This window comes from Pseudopipra pipra, chromosome W, assembly GCF_036250125.1.
Source record: "Pseudopipra pipra isolate bDixPip1 chromosome W, bDixPip1.hap1, whole genome shotgun sequence".
Classification (NCBI taxonomy): domain Eukaryota; kingdom Metazoa; phylum Chordata; class Aves; order Passeriformes; family Pipridae; genus Pseudopipra; species Pseudopipra pipra.
Window position 1 is genome coordinate 20,733,459 of NC_087580.1, and position 23,167 is coordinate 20,756,625.

At 54.3% G+C, this 23,167-nt stretch overlaps 1 protein-coding gene and 2 long non-coding RNA genes across 6 annotated transcripts; 2 read left to right on the forward strand and 1 right to left on the reverse strand.

Moving 5' to 3' along the window:
• Positions 1–1,279: 1,279 nt before the first annotated feature.
• On the reverse strand, positions 1,280–3,671 carry LOC135405628 (uncharacterized). 2 transcript variants are annotated; one of them, XR_010425876.1, is made up of 2 exons: positions 3,534–3,671; positions 1,280–2,415 (listed from the first exon to the last, which is right to left on the reverse strand). It is a non-coding gene; the product is annotated as an uncharacterized LOC135405628 (long non-coding RNA). The 2 variants fall into 2 exon arrangements; XR_010425875.1 differs by having other exon boundaries at positions 1,280–2,439.
• A 1,614-nt stretch (positions 3,672–5,285) lies between these two features.
• Positions 5,286–8,127, forward strand: LOC135406330 (serine/threonine-protein kinase pim-1-like). The gene is made up of 6 exons (XM_064640740.1): positions 5,286–5,861; positions 5,946–5,996; positions 6,202–6,568; positions 7,200–7,376; positions 7,645–7,798; positions 7,993–8,127. Exons 1-5 carry the CDS (start codon positions 5,286–5,288, stop codon positions 7,749–7,751), a joined length of 1,278 nt encoding a protein of 425 aa, XP_064496810.1. The 3' UTR covers positions 7,752–7,798; positions 7,993–8,127.
• A 292-nt stretch (positions 8,128–8,419) lies between these two features.
• LOC135405614 (uncharacterized) lies at positions 8,420–17,254 on the forward strand. 3 transcript variants are annotated; one of them, XR_010425845.1, is made up of 3 exons: positions 8,420–8,865; positions 9,642–9,749; positions 10,253–17,254. It is a non-coding gene; the product is annotated as an uncharacterized LOC135405614 (long non-coding RNA). The 3 variants fall into 3 exon arrangements; XR_010425844.1 differs by having other exon boundaries at positions 9,667–9,749; XR_010425843.1 differs by lacking the exon at positions 8,420–8,865 and having other exon boundaries at positions 9,490–9,749.
• Positions 17,255–23,167: the final 5,913 nt, after the last annotated feature.

Sequence of the window (23,167 nt, forward strand, 5' to 3'; positions counted from 1 at the left end):
GGATCATCCAGTCCAACCCTTAGCCCTGCACAGGACCATCCCCAAGGGTCACACCATGAGCCTGAGAGGATCATGGAAACACTTCTTGAGCTCTGCCAGCCTTGGTGCTGAGCCCACTGCCCTGGGGAGACTGGTCAGTGCCCAACCACCCTCTGGGGGAAAAATCTTTTTCTAATACCCAACCTAACCCCGCCTGACACAGCTCCAGGCCATTCCCTCAGTCCCGTCCCTGGTCCCCCCAGAGCAGAGCTCAGGGCCTGCCCCTCCTCTGCCCCTCCCCAGGAAGTGGGACCTGCAGTGAGGTCTCCCCTCAGTCTCCTCTTCTCCAGCTGAACACACCAAGTGCCCTCAGTGTCCTCACACACCTTCCCCCCAAGGCCCTTCCCCCTCTTCCTTGCCCTCCTTTGGACACTCTCTAATGGCTCAATCTCTCCCTTCCCTTGTGTCCCCCCAAACTGCCCCAATGGTGCAGGTGAGGCCGCCCCAGGGCAGAGCAGAGCGGGACAATCCCCTCCCTGGCCCGGCCGGCCATGCTGGGCCTGATGCCCCCAGGACAGGCTTGGCCCTCCTGGCTGCCAGGGCACTGCTGACTCAGGGCCAACTGGCCACCCACCAGCACCCCCAGGGCCCTTTCCCGGCCCTGCTTTCCAGCCTCTCCTTCCCAGTCTGTCCGTCCATGCGGGGTTGCCCCATCCCAGGGCAGAATCCGGCACTTCCCCCTGGTGAAGTTCTCAGGGCTCCTAATGAGCCGGGAGGTCACGGGATGTCAAAGAGCCCCACGGAGCTAAAGGGACCCTTGGGACACTGTGGAACCTCCTGGAATCAAGGGACCTTTGTGACATGTGAGGCCTCATGGAATCAGAGGAACCCTGTGGAATATCATGGAATCAAGGGGCACCTGTGACACTGCAGGGTCTCCTGCTCCAGAAGGAACCCTGGGACACTGTAGGATCTCATGGAACCAAGGTGCCATTGGGACACAGCATGGCTGCAGGGAATCAGGGCTCCAGAGTAAAAGTCCACGGCCTCATGGAAAAAATGAATTGTGGGACACTGTGGAACCTCATGGAAACAAGGGGCCATTGTGACACTACAGGGCCTCATGGAGCCAAAGGAACCCTGGGACTTTTTGGATCCTCATGGAGTCAAGGACCAGTTGTGACACTGCAGAGCCTCATGGAACTAAAGGAATTGTGGAGACCTGCTGATGCCTAAAATCTGTCCTGACACAGTTTTAAACTTTTACTATTCTTGGCTGTTAATAAAGACAATCTGACTGTGTCACTAAAAATAGAAGTTTTATTCTTCCGTCCTCCTCGTCCACCCCAAAATGGCAGAAAAGGCATGCAATGTTTACAGTAAAGCTTTTTTATCCCACCTAGCGCAGGAATTTCTAGGCTACAGGGAAGGAGGCATGCATGGACCTTTTTAACACACTGTCACACACTTTTTCTAACTTATCCACACTAGTCAAATTTTTCTAACAACACACTGTCATTCTTAATTATAAATTAATTCCTATTTCATAAGTGGGGTGAACTAAAGCAGTCTCTTCCTTCTCATTTTTAACTTTGGTAGCAGGTGTTCACCCCAGGTGTCCTTCCCCTGAAGTTGCAGCTTCTTCTCTCCCTCTCACAGAGTGCCCAAGGCCGTCTGATGGATTCCATCCCTATCTCTGAGGCCTCTCTCTGGGGAGCTGCCTCTGGCTCTCCAGCCTGAACACCTGCTTGGTCTCCCACCCCCCAGCTGTGATTCAGTTTTCTGGAATGATTATAAATGAATTAAAAAGCTTTTCTGGGCCATGATCTAGGCAACTGCTGCCGTGGATAACGTGGATTCCAGGAAGGCAGAAGAGAAGGACATGAAAGGGCCACCTGTGAGCAAAAGGTATTTTTCATGTTCAGTAGTCTCTGAATTTTTGTTACTAGTTTTCTGTTTCTGTTTCTGTGGAAGAGTTCAGTGTCCTCCCTCCTGGGAGGGATGGGAATAAATGATTAAACATGGAAAATGTTGTGGCTGAGCTGTTCCAACACTGCAAACTGTCATTTGTCCAGATGGTCTAAAGATGTCCAGATTATTGAAAACCTTCCATATGTTTCTTTTCAGGGAGAGAGAAATATTTGATGAAGAAATCCAGCAAAGGCAAAAGTGCAAGGCCAAGCCTCAGCCTGCTGAGAGCTGAGGAGTGGCACCAGCTGCCCCAGAATTACACAGGGAAAATAAGAAACACAGAGGTTTTGGAATGGGATCGAGCCATTTTCAATGGGATTGATTCACTTTGAGGTGACAGACTGATCCCTCTCGACTTTTGGGATGCAGAGCTGGGAGAGACTGGAATGTTAATGGTCCACAGCTCCAACACTCTCCAGCTGCAGAAGCAGTGGGGGCTTTGCTGCCCATGGGCAAAGGAACCACCTGGGGAAGGGGGGGTTAATGGGGCTGGGGGGGGAGAGGAGGGGCAGCACCACGAGCAGGTGAGTCCTGAGACCCTCCTGGTGTCCCCAAGACCATCTTGGTGTCCCCACCCCCCCCCTTGACACCCCGAGACCCCCCTGGTGTCTCCAATGTCCCCAGGGCCTCCCCATGGCCCCAATCCCCCCTTGACACCCCCAATTCCACTGTCCCCAAACCCCTTCCCACTGTCCCCACTGTCCCCACTGTCCCCAACCCTCCATCTCACCCCAGGAGCCCCCCCGGACCCTCTGACCACAAAAACACCCCTCCTTCCCCCCACGCTCACAGAAAGGCCAAGGGCATTTGGGGACATGTTGGGGACAGTTGGGGGGCTTTGCGGGGCACTGGGTGATTACTGGGGGATACTGGGACACACTGGGGGGAACCAGGGGGCACTGGGAGGGACTGGAGGTGAACTGGGGCACACTGGGGGACACTGGCAGATGACTGAGGAGTTCCTGGGGGATTACCAGGACACACGGGGGGACACTGGGAGGTTACTGGGCCACACTGGGGGTTACTGGGTGCTCACTGGAGGATCACTGGGCCACACTGGGATGCACTGGGTGGTCACTGAGGGGGTTACTGGGCCGTACTGAGAGTCACTGGGAGGTCATTGGGCTGTACTGGGGACACTGGGATCCCCTTACCCAGATGTGGTACATCTCGACCCTGGACTTTGGGGGGCACCACCAGGCCCCCTCCCCTGGGGGCTGGGGGACCCCCTGAACCCCACTGCTGAACCCTCCCTGTAGGATCTCTGTGTGCTGAGTTTCGCGGTCTCTGGGGTTCAGGGCGGGCATCAGGATCCCCTTTCCCTGAGGTCGGTCCGCCGGGCCGGCAGGGGCGCTGTGGCCCGAAAAGAAATGGCGGGTCCAGCACGTGACGCGGGGCCTCATGGGAGTTGTAGTTCTTTCATGAGCTCTCCGCCGGCGCGCCTGCGCAGTGCAGCCAGGGCGCTGGAAAAGCCCCCGAGCCCCGCAGCTCCCAAGAGGGCTCCAAGGCCCCGCGCTCTGCCCCTCGGGAACCCCCGAACCCCTCCGCTAAACCCTCCCGAGCCCTCCAGCCTTTCCACTCACAGTGCAGTGCACCCGCCGCCGCCTCCTCCATCACTTCCCCACAGCCAACATGGCGCTCTGTGCGCTCCCCGCCTCCAGAGAGACCCCCACAGTCAATCAGCGGGCGGTCTCGCCCAGGCATCGGGCGAGCGGGAGAGGAAGACTATGAGCCTTCATCCCCTGCGACCACCCGAGAGGAGCACCAGAGAGAAGTGCGCAGGCGCCAGAAGGCGCGTCCCGAGATTTACATGGAACACCGCGCACTCTCGGGGAGCTCGTGAAGATGTAAAAATGTGCAATGAATATGGATGAGCTAATTTCCCAGGAACTGGAACAGCCCTGTGTGTGCAGGGACACGGGTCAGGGGGTGCTCCCCCAGCAGCCCTCTGTCCCCACAGCAGGTTGGGAGCTCAGGGGGCCACCCCGGACCCCCCTTTCCCACCCCCCTCTGCCCCACAGCTGCTGCAGCACCAGCTGCTGGGTGGGGGGAGTCCCCCCATCAGCCCCCAGGGTTGGGGACCTGTGGAGAATCGTGACCAGAGCAAGCACAGAAAGGGTTACAGAAGCAGTGGACATTCCCAGGGCGGATCTGCCCCCTCCCAGAGCCCCAGGGAACCGCTCCAGGGCCCAACTGATGGGGGACAGGGGGGACCCATATGGGAACCCCCCGCCCTCTGTCCCCCTGCCCACTGTCCAACACCCCTTTTCTCCCCTCTCCCACCCTTTTCTCATCATCCCCACAGTCCTCAGCTCCCTCCCCGGCTCGGTTTGGGGCTGTTTCTTCCCCTCTGCCCTGCTCGGTTTCAGAGTCTCAGCCCCTTCCCTGCTCAGTTTGGAGGTCCCAGCCCCCCTTTTCTCCCGTTCTCCCCCCCCTTTTTCCACTGTCCCCTGAAAGAGAGCTGTTAAATATTGGGTGCTGAAAAAGCTGCTACATCGTGTCCATTCCAAATTAAGCCTGCATTTATTAGGATGGACTGGCATCCAAATGGCAGCAGGGACAGGGAGCAAGAATAGTCTTCTAATTGTCTTCTTTTTTAATCCTCTCTGCAGTCGCCGGTTTTCCCCTCTAAGAGGGCAGGAAAACAGGAACAGCCCTGGTGTGGTCGGGGAGCAGCGCTGACCCCAAAGGGCTGCATTTCCCCTGCCGATTGTCCTGCTCTGCCCTCCCCGGGGCTGGCTCTGCCTGGCGCTGGCCGGACGTGCCGGGGCTCCTCACTGAGCAAACCCCTTCCCAAACTTCAGGGGCAAGTCCAGCCCCCGGCTGGCCCGGGAGGAAGCGACAGCAGCGCGGGCCGAGCGGGCGGGATGGGGTCCGAGCAGCGGCGGGAAGTTGCAAGATTGCCAGCAAAGAAGTCAAAATAAAGTGAAGCAGCTAAAAAAGCCCGTGGTCTCGGCATGGGTGCGGGAGGAAGGGGAGCTCCGTGACTCCAGCCGGGGCTGCCCCCGGGGCGCGCGGGGGCCAACGGGGAACGGACAAATGGACAAACGGACGAACCGACGAACGGACCAACGGCCCCGGCGCTTCGGCAGCAGCAGCGGCGGCAGCAGCAGCGACTCTAGAGACGAGCTCTCGGTCTTTCTCCTGCTCTTGCTCTTCTTCCTCCTCTCCCTCTCCCGGTGTCCCACTGTCCCAGTGTCCCTGTCCCGGTGTCCCTGTCCTGGTGTCCCGGTGTCCCTCTCCCAGTGTCCCTCTCCCGGTGTCCCTCTCCCGGTGTCCCAGTCCCGGTGTCCCTGTCCCGTTCCCGGTCCCCCCTCCCCTTGCCGGCCCGGGCCATGGCCCCGGCCGTTCCCCTCTGCCGGGCGGGGCCGCCCCGTCCCCGGCCCTGGGCGGCCCGGCGCGGTCCCGCCCTCGCCCGGCTCCCGGCGCGCCGGTTGTGGCGCTGCTGGGCGCTCCTGTGGGGCGGGCTGTGGGGCGGGCTGTGGGGCGGGTTTTGGGGCGGGCTATGGGGCGGGTTTTGGGATGGGCTGTGGGACGGGCTGTGGGACGGGTTTTGGGACGGGCTGTGGGGCGGGCTCGGCCTCGCCGCCCCTTGGCTCCGCCCGGCTCGAGCCCGGCGCCTGCCGGGGCCGGCGGGGGACGCGGGCGCCGCGGCCGCTGCCGCCTCCTCGGCGGGTTCCCCGGGCAGAGCTCCGCCGCCGCTGCCCGCTGCGGGTGGGGAAGCCCGGCCCGGGCCGCTCGAGGGGCGCTCGGGGGCCGTGCCGGGCCCCGGCCCGAACGCTGACGGCCACGTCTCGCCCGCGCGGAAGGCGAAGGGGCCCCTGCAGAAGCGCTACCGGCTGGGTTCGCTGCTGGGCAGCGGCGGCTTCGGCCGCGTCTACGCGGGGACCCGCCTGGCGGACGGAGCCCCGGTGAGTGCAGGAGGAGGAGGAGGAGGAGGAGGAGGAGAGCGGGACGGGCGGCGAGCTCAACCCGCCCTTCCCCTTGGCTTGCAGGTGGCCATCAAAGCCGTGCCCCGGGATCTCATCCGGCGCTGGGGCGAGCTGGTGAGCGAGCGGGGCCAGCGGCAGAAAGCGGGGCGGGACGGGCGGGGACGAGCCGAGGCCCGGGAGGGTGGAAGCCGCCGGGACACCTGGAGGGAGAGTGGCCGTGGGGTCGGTGGGGGACGGGGAGCATCCAGGGCTGGCAGAGGGGGAGCAGGCAGACAGGCACGGCATCAGCCCCACTGACGACCCCGTGGTCCCCCCGCAGCCCGACGGCACCCTGGCACCCCTGGAGATCGTGCTGCTGGACAAGGTGTCCAATGGCTTTCGTGGTGTCATCCAGCTCCTGGAGTGGTTCGAGCTCCCCAACAGTTTCTTGTTGGTGATGGAGCGTCCGGAGCGCTCTCGGGACCTCTCTCGCGTAATCACGGCGTGGAGGTTCCTGCCGGAGGAGATGGCGTGGGGGCTGTTCCGCCAGGTGCTGAAGGCCGTGCGGCACTGCACCAGCTGCGGCGTCCTGCACCGGGACATCAAGCCCCAGAACATCCTCCTCGACCTGGCCACTGGTGAGGCGAAGCTCCTTGACTTTGGATGTGCCACCTTCCTTCAGGACACGATCTACACCCAGTTTGCAGGTGAGCCCACAGCCGGGGGATGCTCCTGGTGCCGGGCACTGCATGGCCATGCCCGGGTGTGGCACCAGAGATTGCCCCTTTGGCTGAGGGGGAATAGGATTAGTTCTTCAGCCGAGTTGGCTTTTGGATGGGGCTGGGGGGTGATTGTGAGACGGGCCCTGGCCTTGCTGCCACCCACCCTGTTCTGGGCTGGGTGTGGGGCAGGGGGGGGCCAACCTGACAAAAACCCCTGTGAGGGTAGCAGAGAAGGGAGTCAGAACTGTGCACCAGCTGGCTTGGTGTGCAGGCAAGGAAGGGCTTGGGCTGCTCCACTCGCCTTGTTTGCCTTGGCTTATGATGAATTGTTGGGGGCAGTGCAGTGGGGCGGGGAGAAGGCATGGCTTTTCCTCACCACTGGCTGGGTTTTTCCCTTGCATGTAATGGTTGGGCCTTGCCAGGGCTTCTGCTGCCCTCTTGGACATCAGTGGCTTCTTCTCCAACCCCAAGTTTGTAACCAAGAGTCAAGGGCCGGTGAGAAGGCAGTGGGGCACAGCGTGTGCCACTGGGGCAGGCCCCACCTTGCCAGGGATGCTGGGGTGAGGCTCTGGGAGCAGGCAGCATCCACCTGATGAACTCCATCTGTATTCCGTAGGAACACCGTCATACAGCCCGCCAGAGTGGATCTGCTTCAGACGCTACCGCGGCGAGGCGGCCACGGTCTGGTCCCTGGGCATCCTGCTCTACCAGATGGTCTGCGGGAAGCACCCGTTCTGCAGAGGCACCAACACCATCTGGGACCAGCTCCCGTTCCCACCACGGGTCTCTCGAGGTGGATACCAATCTTTGTGGCACGGGGGGAATAACGGTGTTGGGAGAGGGCAGCGGGCTCACGAGGACGCCGCTCTTGAAGCTGTTTCTGTCCCATGGTTGGCTGGAGGAGGTGGCCTGTGTCCTGCCATCCTGCTCTCCTCCAAAAGGGAGAATCAATGGAGAAGTTTGGGCACAGCTCTGAGCACAGCCAGCACAGCCTGGGCACGTGGACAGTGGGACAAAGGGGACAGGATCCTTCTCCAACTGACCGGCGATTTTCCCCCCAGGGTGCCAGCACCTTATCAGGTGGTGTTTGTCCATCCGCCCCTCGGACAGGCCATCATTGGAAGACCTATTGTGCCATCCTTGGGTGCAGGGCATTCACCTGCTCTAGAAGATGGGAGAGATCCACGTGCTCACTTTGATCCAGGGGCCTGGCAAGTAACACCTCCACACATCTCTTGGCAATAAGAAGTAAAGAAAACCAGATTTTTTTGTCATGCCTGTAGCACTGAGGGGGGATCATCACATGGGAACATGCACCTCTTTGTGCTGGAGCTGGGCTGCAGACCCGGTCTCCCAAGTGCTGGTGGCCACCATCCAACCTGGTTTTGCTCATCCTGCTTCACAGACAGCTGGGCCCTCGGCAGAACACTGACAGCCTGGTCTGGCCCCCAGGGAAGGAGAAGGGGCCTCTGGAGAAGCTGTGCCGGGTGGGGCTGCTGCTGGAGACATCGAGGACGACATCAGGGATGACAAGCTCTTTGTTGTTGACCTGGACTGAAGATGATGGGCTTTGATTCTGGCCCCTTCCTCCAAGCCGTGCTCCACACGCCGTTTGCAGATGAGTCCACACCCAGGGGGTGCTCCCGGGCATTGCTCAGCCTGGCTGGGCACCGAAGGTTCCCCCTTTGCTGGCGGGAACCCGATGAATTCTTCAGCCGGCTGCCAAGCTGCTTCTTGGCAGGAGGGTGGGCTGGGCTCTGGGCTGGGTGTGAAATGGGAGCCCGGCTCTGCCTCCAGCCTCTGCCACTGCCCCTTTGCTGGGCGGGGCTGGGGCAGGGGCAGCCAGCCTGCCAAAAACCAACCCCCGTGGGGGGAGCAAAGGTGGGGCTGCAGAACACCAGCTGCTTTGGGCTGCAGGCCAGGAAAGGCTTGGGCTGCCTTGGCTTAGGAGCCTTTCTTTGGGCCAATGCAGCAGGGCAGGGAGAAGGCCTGGGTTTTCCTGAGCTGGAGGAGGTGGGGTTTTTCTTTGGCCTGGAGGGGTTGGGCCTTCCTCAGAACCCTGACAGAATGTTAACATTTTACCTTTTTGTCTTGTTTCCACTTTTTGTTTGTAATCTCTTGTCATGAATTTGTTGTTTGTTTTCGAGGGAAGAGTAGGAGCTGGTGCCCAGTCCGGATTGGGAAGGGCTGGGACCATCCCTGGAGAGGATCTGACGTCCCCTCTGAGAAGGCTGAGGACATCCTTTGGGACACGCTCTTCTTCCGGCAGCAGATCTTGTGAGGTAGATCCTCATCTTGCCCATCTTGTCAGCAGGAGTGGGATAATGGCTTTTGGGAGATGGCAGCAGGCACATGAACATCCCACTCTTGCACCTGCTGAGGAGGTTGATCTCCTGGGCTTGGCTGGAGGAGGTGGCACCTGTGTTGAGTAATTTCTGAAATCCAGTCGATCTGGGATGACCCCAAATGACAGTTTAGTTTTCAGCTTGCTCGAGCTGTATCTCAGCTGTTCTCTGAACAGTTCTCTCCCCCACCTGCCTGTTACTTCCCAACTGCTCCCTCTTTTCCCTGCAACGAGTTCCCAGCTCCTCATGGTCTCCATCAAACCATTGATAGAAGAAATAGAAACTCTACTCCCAGTACCCTGGAGTGCCCAAATGAGGAACAATGTAATCCTGGAGAAGTCCTAGAGAATTAGATAAGGGATGTCCCAAACCAGCAGGATGTAAACTAAGCCCTGTGTACCCAGTTAAAGGAAACACAGTGGTGCTGTGACAGAGAAGGCCTGGAAGGACCAGAAAAGGACTTCCAACAGGGGTGTGACTATGTAAAGCAGAGTAATGAATATGTATTCAGTAAGCAAGGCTATCAAATGCACATGTAAACAATGTGTGTAATAAAAAGCCCTGTCTGTCATTTGGCACACTGGATTAGAGGAACTCTCCTCTGAACCTCCAGCATGCTGAACAAAGAAGAATGCCCTTTTTAACATCTCCAAATTGGGGTTAAGAAGTTTGTTTCTGCTGCTTTTGGGTGTAATTTTTGGCCCCCCAGACAGGACACCTCTGCCTGATCTTCCACAGATCTGAGGGATCTCTGGATCTTCAACCAGCACCAGGACTTTGCTGGAGAAGAGCACAGATCCCCAGCCCAGTCTGGGACACAGGTAAGATCCCACTGGATAATAAGGCATTCTTTTTGGGAATCCTGCCCATGTCAAACACATGGATCTTTCAGCACACTGGGTGGGCTCTTTGGTATTTTGGGAATCTTGCTCATCTGAGACCTGTGGATCTTCCAGCCCTTTGGGTGGGTTATTTGGTATTTTGGAATTTGGTATTTGGCTTTGTTTTATCAATCAATATTGTTGTGTTCTTATTTGTTTCTGTATTGTAACATTTTGGGTCTACTGTTTAGAGATGGGGAGTGGGCAGTCTGAAGGGGGAATTGTGAAGAGGTCCCCACTTGGTTGCATTTTGCAATTTTGGATGAAGTTTGGCAGCCCCCCCAGAGGAACAGCTCCCAGGGAGAATTTAATGGAGTGTTGGAATCAATGGGTGGCTGTTCTGGAACATTGAATTCTAATCCATTGTTACAGTTGGTGCTGTTTCAGAACGGGAACAGAAGTGGAAGGAGGTTATATCTGGTGATGTGTTTTTCACTTTGCAGAACCCTGTGAAATGGCAGAAGGATTGTGGTGTGAATGCAGCACCCTCAGAGCCCTTGGTGTGATCCCAGAAAGGAAAATCAAGGGAAATGGTTAAAGCCTTGTTGTTCAATGTGGAGCACAGGAGAACTTTGTTCTCATCGTCTCCCCGATAAGGAGGAGGACTCAGATCTTCTGGTTGGCCCCACGGGCAGGTTGAGTGGGGGAACAGAAAATCAAGATGCAGAAACCAATCTTGCAGGGGAACTGGCATGTGAAGAGGCAGATTTAGCATGTCCAGAAGGAAAGGGAGAGAGAATGTGTCAGAGAGAGAGCAGTGCAGCTGCAGGAAGAACTAGAGCTGAACAAGGAGGGGTGGGAGTGGCCCCCCTGTGTGATAGAACCCAGACTAAATGGCAAAAGCCTTCAAAATGATGATTCAAACCCAGGATCTGGGCTAGAAGGATCCTATGTTAGAAGTGTTGTTTGGTAGTAGGGAGAAAGCAATGGTTGTTAAAACTAGTCAGAGGTTCTTGGAAGAGCAGATTTTGGTGGGGAATATACAGAGTACATTGGACATTCCCTTTCCCACTGCAGATCCTGAATGGGATCCTAACATCCCTATTTTTAGAGAAAGGTTCAATAGATACCTGCAGTGGATGTTGTCTGCAATGAAACATGCCAGGCCAAAGGCAATGAACACGTCAAAATTCTCTGCAATGAAGCAGGATCACAGGGAATAGCCTACTGAATTTTTAAATCATCTGGAAGAAACAGCACAAAAATATACTAATATCCATCCTGAAACACGGGGGGAAGGACTCAACTGGCCCCCATATTTGTGGGGCAGTCCTCAGATGTGGTTAGGAGGGAATGACAAAAAGCTGAGGGACAAGATCAAGATAATTTAGGGACATTGTTGGAGGTTGGGAGAATCAGTGGGAATCAGCTAAGCAGGAAGGAGTTGCAGTTCTGGAAGAAATCCCTGAGGAAATGGTGCCCCCAGGGAGAGGAAGAGGATGAGAGCATGGGCAGCCTGCTTCAAACATCCCCCCAGGAGACTTGGGATCAATCCCTGTGCATCCTGTAAGAAAGATGGACACTGGAAATGGGATTGTCCACAACTGAAACTTCAGAACCCTCCGAACCCTCTCCTGGCATCACTGAAGACGACTGAGGGGGCACCAGAGGATTCTTCCCCATCAGAACATCTGGTTCCAGCCAAGCTAAGTACAATTGGTTGTGGCTGTGGGAACTTGTTCCCCTGTCTTAAATAAGGGAAAATGAAACTCAAGTCACAATTCTGGAACAATTGTCTGGTGTGCCAGGGAATTGAGAAACTGGGCCATTTTTAATGCTGTGGATTTGAAATTGGGAAAACAGTGGTTGGCTCCCCAGTGTTTGTATTTCCCCAATTCCCCAAAGCCTCTGCCTGGGAGAGATCTCTTGGAAAAATTAAATGCCACAATCCAATTTAAAAATGGTAAAATATAGGTTATTATTCCAGAGCCTAATTCTGTGGAAGATTCTAGTTTTGCATGAGAGTCTCCAAAAGCAGAACTAATCCATCTGCCAACGTCACCTGGGGATGCAGTGATTCCAATAGGATGGGCTGGAGAGGTGCCTCCATGATCCAAAAGAGCAGAACCCGTGAGAATTCCAGGGAAACCTGGAGCAGGGTTGGTCAGGCCAAAGCAATAGCCTTTGAAAATGGAAAGTTGTGAGGGATTCTCACTCTCTGTAGAAAAACTGATGAAATTTTGCTTGTTAAAAGAATGTGAATCTAAATGTAATGCTCCAGTTTTGCCAGTCAAGCAGGCAAATGGAAGGCTATCCCAGTTAGTCCAAGACCTCAGAGCTATAAATGATAGAGTAGAAGATATACAAGCAGTTGTAGCAAATCCTTACACTTTGCTAACTCCCCTAAATGAAAGTTTAATGTTTCACAGTATTAGATTTGAAAGCTGCCTTTTTCTGTCTCCCTTTGAGTTGTGAAAGTCAAGAGCTTTTTGCTTTCAAATGGGAAAATCCAAAGACAGGGAGGAAAACCCAGCTGACTTTGGTGGTCCTCCTGCAGGTGATGCCAGCTCAGCTGATGCTAAGGAAAAACCTCAGGAGCAGTTAATTGAGTGTGAGATAAGGAAAGGGTTTGATTTGTGCCAAGGCACAGATGTTACAGGGTGCATGCCCGCTGTGCCTGAGATGTTACATTTTATAATACTACCTGTCCAGTCCCAAGTGTTTCCACCCCGTAGCCTTTGCTCTGGTCTGCTCCGGGCCCACTCCCTGGGAATTGAGTCTGGGGTGCATTTCGGGACCCTCTCTTCATCACCATCACCATCCTCAGAGCACAAAGGGTACACGGTCACCCAGTTCTTGACTCTGTTCTGTTGTTCAGGCCAAGATAGGAGTGTTCTCTAAACAGCACAGGCCTTGCCTTGACAAGAGACTAAACATTTCTACTGAATTCAGGGGTAGGATTGATATGGGGAGCATGGAATGAGATTGGAGCGTTGAGGAATGTGTAAACTAAAGGGTGCTAAAGGGTGAGGAATACAATATAGCTACTTCTAAAATCTACTTCTACTATAATGACATATAAAGCTTATAAAAATTAGCAAAGTCAAAAAACCCCTAAAAGGGTCTTAAGGCATCACAGGGGTTTAAAAATATCCCCCCAGTATTTGGAACTCAATTGGCAAAGGAACTGGAGGAATGGAAAAGTCAAAACCCTCTTGGAGCCTTGTTCCAGTGTGTGGATATTTTGATAGCCACTGATGCTGAGCAGCAATGTTGGGATCAGACACTATGGAATTTCCTTGGACTGGGTGGATATGGGGTGTCCCAAACACAAAGTGCAAGTAGTCCAGACCCCAGGAGCCTCCCTGGGCTTTGGAATTCTCCAAGGACAAGGGAGGCTGGGCCAGGAATGAAAGAAGCAACCTGTCAACTGCCCCAGCCCCAGCAAAGGAAGCCCAGAGCAGGATTGCTTCCAGACTAGAGGAGAAGTGTATTGGGGCACAGCTGACTCAGGAGACAGCCCCTGGGAAAGTCCTGGTTGGGAATTGTTTCCCAGTGGGGGCAGCTTTGTCCAGTGTGGAAAACAATTCTCTGGATGCACAGGAACTCCCCCAGCAGGTCATGGAATTGGGGGCACTCCTCTGCAGTGCCTCAGCCCAGAAAGCAGAACCAACTGTGCTCACTCCAGCTTTGGGATTGAGTCAAGGAGAACAAGTTAATCCTTGGACTTGCTTGAAGATCTCCAGAAACCAACAGAGGCTGCTGTCCTGCATTGCAGAGTGCACCAAGAGGGGGAGACCAAAGCAGAACTGGGGAATCATTTGGCCCATAATTCTGCCAAAGAGGCTGCAGAAAAAGGCACTTTAGAGAGTAAAGTTTTGTCTTTAATAACCCTGACAGAGATACCTCTCCCAGTAGAAAAAAATGAGTCTAGTGCTAAGGATTGTCAGCTCATTGAAACCTTAGGAGCAAAATTTGCTCCAGGAGGCTGGGCAGTTACCCCAGGTGGGCAAATAATAGTCCCTGAACCAATCTGGTGTGACCTGGTGGATGGGGAACATGAGAGTATTCCTTGGAGTGAAGTAAATCATTGAAACATTTGCACAAGGGGGTTATAAGTCCAAAACTGCCCCCAGTTGTACAAGCAGTGAGTCAGCAGTGTGGTGTGTGAGAGAAATGATCCAACCCCTGCCAATGCAGTGGGAACAGGTGATGTAAAGTGTAGAAATGTTCCAGGTGAATGTTGGCAGATGGATTTGACTGAATTGCCCAGAAAAGGGGGGTGTAAAGATCTCCTAGTCTTGGGGGATACCTTCTCTGGGTGGCCAGAGGCTTTTCCTTGTTGCACTAAGAAGGTTTGGAAAGAGACTGCAATCCTGTTCAATGCAATCCTCCCTGTATTTGGGATGCCTTTGGGAATGTCATCAGAGGTTCCCACTTGACTGTAGAAACAAAATGCTTCACTCTTGTTTTGCTCTTCTGAACACAGTTCAAACACTGTTGACATGGGAGGAAAATTTACATCTCTTTTTAGTGCCAAATGTGATCCAAGTGTTGTCTAAAAGTGTCTGTATTAAGTAAGCAAGACTGTAATGAATCTGTAAACTGTGTGTGTAATGTAAAGCCCTGTCTGGCTGTCCCTGAAGTGCTGAGACTGAACAACAGCCCCTAAGCCAAAGCTGAGCTCTAGATGAACCTTCCAACCTAATGGGCTGTGTCTCCATGTATCTGCTCATCAGCTAAAACTGGGTCTATTTGTTGGTAAAAATGTGGTGTGATGGGACTCCACCTGTGTATCTGCTCCTGACCAAACAGGTGTGCTTATTAGTCAGATCTGTTAGTCTGGGCTCATTAGTGAATCCTGTTTGTACCTGTTCATTAACGAAATATGTCTGATTGTGAGCAAAATGTGATCTTTATCTTTCTGTATCTGGAGAGTGGTCAAGGCCATGGCAGTCGATGTCTGGCCTTGTTTGGCAGCAGATGGGGCAGGGGGAGCCTTGGTTTGGGAGAAGTAGAACATTGCTCCCAGTATTCTGCTCTGGCCAAATAAGGAACAATAGAATCTTAGAGAAGTCCTGGAGAATTGGATCAGGGCTGGAACTCAAGCAAACAGGATGTGAGCTGAGCTCTGGGGACCCAGAGAAGATCAAACCAAACATGATGGTCTCTGTGGGGAAAAGCAGTGATGCTGAGAACCGAGGTCAAGAAGGGGACACCTGACTTTGGGGGGGGCACCAGATGCCAAAAAACCCACCAGAGACCCCCAAAGAAGACCCCAAATGACCAAATAGGTACTTGCAATAAGGGATGTGACTGTGTAAAGCAAAGTAATGGACATGTGTTAAGTAAGGGAGAATATCCAATGCCTCTGGAATCAGTGTGTGTAATCCCAAGCCCTGCCTGTGTCCCTGAGCAGGCTGGATTAGAAGAACTCTCCTGCAGGCGTCCATCACGCTGCCCTAAAGAATGCCTGCTTCTTAACACCCCAAACTGGGGTGAAGGGCTTGGGTTCTGCTGCTTGTGGGGATCATTTCTGGCCCCCAGATGGGACCCTGTGCCTGATCTCCCGTGGATCCGAGGGATCTCTGGATCTTCACGCCGGCCCCAGGACTTTCCTGGAGAAGAGCACAGATCCCTGGACTGGTCTGGGATGTGGGGAAGATCCCATTGGATAATAAGGCATTCTTTTGGGGAATCCTGCTCATGTAAGATGTGTGGATCTTCCAGCACTTTGGGTGGGTTATTTGGTATTCCACGATTTGGTGTCTGGCTTTGTTTTCTCCACTGATCATTGTTTTGTGTTTGTATTTGTCTCTGTACTGTAACATTTGCACAGGTGGGTTAGGGGTGCAAAACTGACCCAGTTGTACAAGCAGTGAGTCATCAGTGTGGTGTGTGAGAGAAATGATCCAACCCCTGCCAATGCAGTGGGAATAGGTGATGTACAGTGTGGAAATGTTCCAGGTGAATGTTGGCAGATGGATTTGACTGAATTGCCCAGAAAAGGGGAGTGTAAAGATCTCCTAGTCTTGGGGGATACCTTCTCTGAGTGGCCAGAGGTTTCCCCTTGTGACACCAACTGGGCTGGGGAAGTGAGTGGAATACTGTTGAATCCAAGAATCCCTGAATTCGAGGTACATTTGGGAATGTCATCAGACAGAGGTTCCCACTTGATTGTAGAAGTGGTACAAGAAGTCAAATCAGGGATGCATTATTCCAGAATTCCAAAGGCCAGAGCCCCTTGGGTAATTGAGAGGTTGTCTGAGAAGAAACAAAATGCTTTGGTCTTGTTTTGCTCTCCTGACAATAGTTAATTGGGTGTTGACTTGGGAGCAAAATTTACATCTCCTTTTAGTCTCAAATGTGACCCAAGTGTTGCCTCCAAGGGATTGTTGGGTGTGCACTCCTTTACCTGAAAAGACAAGAAGCCATTCACCATTTCTGCCTCCCCTATTCTGGTAGAAATGATTCCTGGTCACTGGGTGAGCACTTGTGTTCCCCAAAAAGTAGACCCAGCAGTTAGTGTGCAAGTACCCCCCCATCTCTGACAATCCTGCCTGTGTCCAAAGCTGTGACCCCCTAAAGGGACAGGAGAACTGGATTGTGTTAATGAAAGGGGCACGTTTGTGGGAAATCACACCCAATGTCCTCAAACCCTTCCTGCTGGGGAAATGACTGATCCTTGGCTGGTCCCCAATGGAACAGGGTGGTGTTGGCTGTGTGGAAATAACACCTCTGAAGGGTTGCCCCAAAGCTGGAAGGGCATTTGTATTTCAGCTTGCATCAGGACTCAGTGCTGTAGCTGTTCTAATGCCTCGAGCTGTAAAATGAAATAAAGCTCCTAAGGCACTCCATCCCTTTAGGAGCTTTGTCTGAAGAAAAGGAGGGATTTGATGTGGGACATAGAACACTGCTCCCAACATTTCTCTATGGCCAAGGAAGGCAAACCATAATCTTGGAGAGGTCCTAGAGAATTCGATCAGGGATGTAACTAAGCAAACAGGATGGAAGCTGAGCTCTGTGCACCCAGAGAAGATCAAAACCAAACGTTACAGTCTTTGTGGTGAAAGGTAATGACACTGTGTCTGCTCAGAACTGAGGTCAAGAAGTGGACACCTCAACTTTGGGGGTCACCACATGCCAAAAAACCCCCACCAGAGACCCCTGAAGAAGACCCCAAAGGACCAACTAAGGACTTGCAATAGGGGGTGTGACTGTGAAAAGCAAAGTAAGGGAGAATATCTAAGGAATATAGAAACTGTGTGTGTGTGATGTAAAGCCCTGTCTGCTGTCCCTGAAGTGCTGAGGCTGAACAACAGCCCCTGAGCCAAAGCTGAGCTCTAGATGAACCTTCCAACCTACTGGTCTATTTATCCATGTATTTGCTCCTTAGCTAAAACTGTGTATGTTTGTTGGTCAGAGATGTACTGTGTGAAAAGACTACCCCTGTATCTGCCCATGAACAAAATAAATGTGCTTATTAGTGAGATCTGTGAGTCTCAGCTCATTAGTGAATGATATTTGTATGTGTTCATTAATCAAATCTTATGTCTGATTGTGAGCAAAATGTGATCTTTATCTTTCTGTCTTTAGAGAGTGGTCAAGGCCATGGCAGTCGATGTCTGGCCTTGTTTGGCAGGACATGGGGCAGGTTGACTGCCTTGGTTTTCCCCTTAAGCCCTGGCCAGGCTCTGGGTGGAACCCAGGAGGAGAAGGGAGCCAGATGGTTTTGCACACTCGTAGCTCTGTGAGCTTGTTTCTGCAAGGCCAGAAAAGCTGGACCCCCTCCCAGCAGAGATGGAGCCCTCCCCTAGGAGTGGACGCCCTGGGTGGGATTTCCCGTGCCCGGGAGGGGTTCTCCAACCCTTGGCTGCGACCGGGGCTCCCCCGCTGCTGTGCGGGCCTGGCTGAGGGGAACAGATGAGGGAACTGGGCAGGGACTTTTCTACTCACTCCAGGCACTCTTGGTAGGAATGATGAGGTGCATTGCTGAGCTCAGCCTTTTGTCATTCTTTGCTGCTTTGCACTGCAGTAAAATTACACACTTGTTCTCCAAAGTTGGTGTCGGTGTCTCTTGTGCTGACCCTCGTCGTGGGCAAAACAGTTCCATGGGGCCCTGCAGTGTCACAATGGTCCCCTGATTCCATGAGACAACATTCCTAATGTACTGTCTAGACTAGAGGAAAATCACAGGAAGAGCCCTGGTTTGTTAGGACTTGCTTTGTCTGAATGACCCCTGTGGTGCTTTTGGTGCTGAGTCCTTGAACCTCAGGTACTGAGGGGAGATTGCACAAACCTTTCCATTAGTCAGAGTCAGAAGGAGAACCCAAAATATCTCGAAGCATTAATGGGTCCCACTGAGGGGCATTCCCAATACAGGCTCCTCGTGGACTCGCTGGAAGAGAGAATTGGAGGCCATGATTGCACAAACTTCTCTTGAGATTCAAAAGCAAAACCCAAAGGACTTTGAAAACCCTGCAGTCCCTTGAAGCATTAAGGACTTTCCTGACAAAGGGCCATTCCTGACAAAGCCTCCCCAGGGACTCTCCAGCAGATCCTTGGGGGCCGTGAGTGCAGGGAGGCAAAGGCTCTGTGCAGGCAGCTGAGATGTTGAGCCCAGCCTGGCTTGGTTGGAGGCAGCAGAAAGGCCCAGCCCTGTCCCCCAGCCCGGGGAAGGCAGATCCTGTCCCTCCCGCCTGGCTCAGGGCTCTGCCGGGGGCACTGCCTTGGGGGGTGACGCTGAGGGAAGGACAAGGGGGTGCCAGTGCCCAGCCTGCCCGGGCCCTTTGCTGTGCCCTGCCAGCAGCAGCCTCCCCGTGCTGTGCCCAGGCTGCTCCTTTCAGCTGTGGGCACAGACAGGGCCCAGCTGTGCCTGCTGCTGTCCCATCCTGCGCTCAGCACGAGGGACGGGGCAGCCCAAAGAGAAGCCCCGTTGCTGGAGGGAGCCCAGGCCCTCGGGCACAGGGGATCTCCCAGGGCCTGTGCCAGCCAGGGGCCTTGTGCTGGGCTGTCACAGGCCAGGGCAGGGGCAGCTGGAGAGCCCCTGGCCCAGCCTTGAGTCACGGGCTGAGCCATCAGCTCCTGCAGAGAGAAGGGACCTCACAGGCCCTTCCCCAGCCACCTTCCTGCTCTTGGCCTGTCCCCTCCAGGGGCACAAGTGACCTCACAGCCCCTTCACAGCCACCAGCTTCCTCTTGGAGGATAAGTTCCTGAGGCACAACTGACCCCTTGATACTGTACCCAACCATCCCCCTCCTTGTGGAGGACCACACACACATAAACTTTTGTCCTCAAATTTGTCCAGTAGATTCCCAGGATTTCCATAGGGAGATGTTCCTCACAGGAACTGCTGTGTTTGCACTGGTGCATTTGATAGCTCCACTTCTGCCTCTCTCTCTATTCTCCTTTCAAAGAGCTCTCCAAGGAGAAGATTCCTTGAACTGTAGAATAGCAGAGGCTGGCAGAGCCCCCTGAGCAGCACTGCCCTGGCTGTGGCTGGGCTGCAGTTCCCTCTGCCCAGAGCAGCCCCTGTCCTGCTGGGTTGGTGCTCGTGGCTGCAGCGCTGTTGGTCCCAGCCCAAGGCTTTGGCTGTCCCTGGGCAGTGCTGGCCCCACAGGAAGTGTCTCTGCAACCACCCCCACCCAATGGGCTGGGCTGGGCAAGTGTTTCACAGGGGACATGGCTGGGACAGCTGGGCTGGACTGACCCAAGGGATATTCCACTCCATGGGATGGCATGATCAGCAATAACTGAGAGAAAGGAAGGGAGAAAGGGCAGGGAGGAGGGGGAGAGACATGGATGCTCTTTATTAATACATTTGTCTTCCAAAGAAACCTCTCCATGGACTGAATTCTTGCCTCCCAGGGGTTTTCTTTGTTTCTGCCTGCGGCCTCTGCTTTTTCCTTCCCCCTCCCCAGTTAATCTCCCTTTATGTTGACCAGTGATTTTTTCCCCTGCTTTCCCCCTGTTGTCTGACTGAGGAGGGGAAGTGAGGGAGCAACTTGGTTGTCACTGGATGGCCAGACAGGTTTAACCACAGTCACCTTGCCCAAACCTTCTCTTACAGGCACCCCCAGAAATGTCAGGTGTCCACACCTGAGCTTGGTCACGCCCTGCTCACCCCCTCCCCCAGGGCTGTTCAGAGACAGGAGTCCTTCCCTTGCACACAGTTCCTGGCAGCAGGGCAGTGTCTGCCTGGGCTCCTGCTGCCACTGCCAGGGACTGGAAGCCCCTCAGCCCTGGGGGCTGTCAACTGCTCTGCCCCTCTCTGAGATGCCCCATGGCCTGAGGGATGGACACAAGGAGCTCTGTGCACAGAAGCACATCCCAGGGCTGCATCCAGAGGCTTTCCCAGGGCATGTGACTCTCCAAGTGAGAGCTTGTCCCTCTGGATTTATGGCCCCCCAGGAACAGCTGATGTTTGTGCTCACTGGGGTTCATCTCCCCACACACACATAGTGCCCACACTGAAGTCTCCTCAGGACTAAGCAAAGATGGATTTTTGACCTGATCACTTGATATCTCTCTGTGGAGAGACAACCAACCTCTTGCAGGTGGGGTGAGAGGCCAGGGCTGGGAATGGGGGTGGCAGGGGCTGCTCTGTGACAGTGGCCCTGGGGCACCTTCCCAGGCTGTCCCTGAACAAAGACACAGCCCAGCCCCTGCTCTGCTGCTCCCTCAGGGCTGTGCCAGGAGCTCTGGCTGTGCCAGGACACTGCTGTGTGCCCCCACCCTGCACACCCCCACTCTCAGCTGGGCACTGGCATTTGCTTTGCCAGGGCATTCCTTGGGCACATTGCTGACAGGGACTGTGGAGGAAGAGCCTGAACCCTTCCTGCCCTGCCCTCAGGAGATGCCCTTGGCTGATGCAGGTGCTGGTGTGGAGCCCAGCTCTGTGCCAGCAGTGCCAGGGCCTGTCCCTGCCTGTGATCCCAGCACGGACACGCAGCAGGACTGTGCCCAAGCTGTTAAGAAGGGGTCACCCAGGAAAGCTGTCCATGGAGTTGCTGCAGAGACCCAAGAAAGAAAGCAGCAACCTCTCAGACATAAGAGGACTGAGACCAATTCCTTTGATTGTGGTGGGGGGACCTCTGGTCTGGCATCACAAAGGTCAGACAGTGAATACTCTGACCAGGAACAGGAATGGAGGGTCCCTGCCTTCGGCCAGGAGGAGGAAAGGGATGGTCGGGTCTGCTGGACTGTGTGGGTTGGATGGCCTGGCACGTGGGATCCACAGAGGTAGATAAGGGTGCACAGAGCACACTGATGCCATCGAGGCACAGAAGTGCAGAACCCATCTGGATCTCTGGAGTGACAGGGGATGCCAGGAATTGTCAGTTTTGGAGGCTGAAGTGACTTTAACGGGACAATTGGGAAAAGCACCCCACTGAGACTGGCCCAGAGGCCCCTTGTATCCTTGCCATTGATTACCTCAGGAGGGGAGACTTCAAAGATCCCAAGGGGTATCGATGGGCTTTTGGTGTGGCTACTGTGGCTACAGAGAAGGTCAAACAATTACCTACCCTGCCTGTCCTCTCAAAGGATCCTCCCATTGTGGGATTGCTGCAAGTCGAAGGCCAATAAGTGCCCATTGCCACCAGAACAGTGCCCTGAAGGCAGGATGGCACCAACTGGGACTCCACAATTCCCATTCAGGAACCAGTTCATCGACTGCAGAAACAGGGAGGGATCAGCAGGACCCGCTCACCCTTTATCAGCCCCATATGGCCAGCGTGGAAGCCTAATGGGGAGTGGGGTCTGACAGTGGACTATCGTGGCCTGAAAGAAGTCACGCTGCCTCTGAGTGCTGCTGTGCCGGACGTGCTGGAACTTCAGATGAGCTGGAGTCAGAGGCAGCCCAGTGGGGCCACAACTGATACTGCCCATGTGTTTTTCTCCATTCCTCTGGCAACAGAGTGCAGACCACGGTTTGCCTTCACCTGGAGGGGTGTCCAGTACACCTGGAATCAAGTGCCCCAGGGGTGGAAGCACAGCCCAACCATCTGCCAGGGACTGATCCAGACTGCACTGGAACAGGGGGAGCTCCAGAGCACCTGCAATCTATTGAAAATGTCACTGTATGGGGCAAAACAGCAGAAAAAGTTCTTGAGAAAGGGAGGAAAATAGTCCAAATTCTTCTCAGAACTGGTCTTGCCATAAAGCAAAGCAAGATAAAGGGACCTGCACGGGAGATTCAGTTCTTGGGAATAAAATGGCCGGATGGATGCTGCCCTGTGCCCCTGGATGTAGTAAACAAAATAGCATCTACGTCTCCACCAGCTAACAAGAAGGAAACACAAGCTTTCCTAGGCCTTGTGGGTTTCTGGAGGATGCACATTCCAGGTTACAGTCAGCTTGGGAGCCCCCTCTGTCGAGTGACCCGGCAGAAGAACCATTTTGAGTGGGGCCTTGAGCAACAACAGGCCTTGGAGCAGATCAAACAGGAGACAGCCCGTGCAGTAGCTCTGGGGCCTGTTGGAACGGGAACAGCTGTGCAAAATATCCTCTACAAGGCAGCTGGGGAGCATGGTCTCACCTGGAGCCTCTGGCACAGAACACCAGGAGAAACCCGAGGTCGACCATCAGGGTTTTGGAGCCGGGGTTATCGAGGATCAGAAGCCAACTGAAAAGGAGATACTGGCAGCCCCTGAGGGGGTTCGAGCCGCCTCAGCAGTTGCTGGAACAGAAGCGTGTCTCCTCTTGGCACCACGTTTGCCTGTGCTGCACTGGATGTTCAAAGGGAACATCCCCTCAACTCATCATGCAACCAGTGCTCCATGGAGCAAGTGGAGCAAGCTTTGATCACACAGCGAGCCCGAATGGGAAAACCCAGTTTCCCGGGGATCCTGGAAGAGATTATGGACTGGCCAGAAGGCAGGGATTTTGGAGCACTGCCTGAAGAGGTGACTCGTGCCCAAGAAGCACCACCATATAATTGTTGAGAAAATCTTAGATGATGCAGGACATATTCTGCATCAGGCCTGCTTGCACAATCCGGCCTGCGTGCCGGACGGCAGGGACCTGTGTTCTCCAGCAGCAGATGTGTGTCCTTGAGCAGCAGATATCAGAAAGCTGCATAGAGGAAAACAAAGAAGGAGGTTGTTATCCAGGATGTGAGAAACCAGAAGATGGGGGGGCCTGAAAATGTGCCTTGACTAGTAGAGCCAATAAAGTTACAGATATAGTGTGTGAAAGTGAATGTAACCAATAGAAAGTTAGAACAGAGCGTGTGAACCCTGTAGGACCCTTGATAATGTGTGTATTTTTGGAATAAAGTTAGAGCATTGCCTGTACCTCTATGAGGATGTGTCTCTGACTCTCGAGCTCGTTTTTTGCATCTTCTCCTTTTATCTGGCGCCCGAAAAGGTGATAAAAAGCGCGAAACGGTAGAAGAATGCGGTTAGCCGGTTGATCTC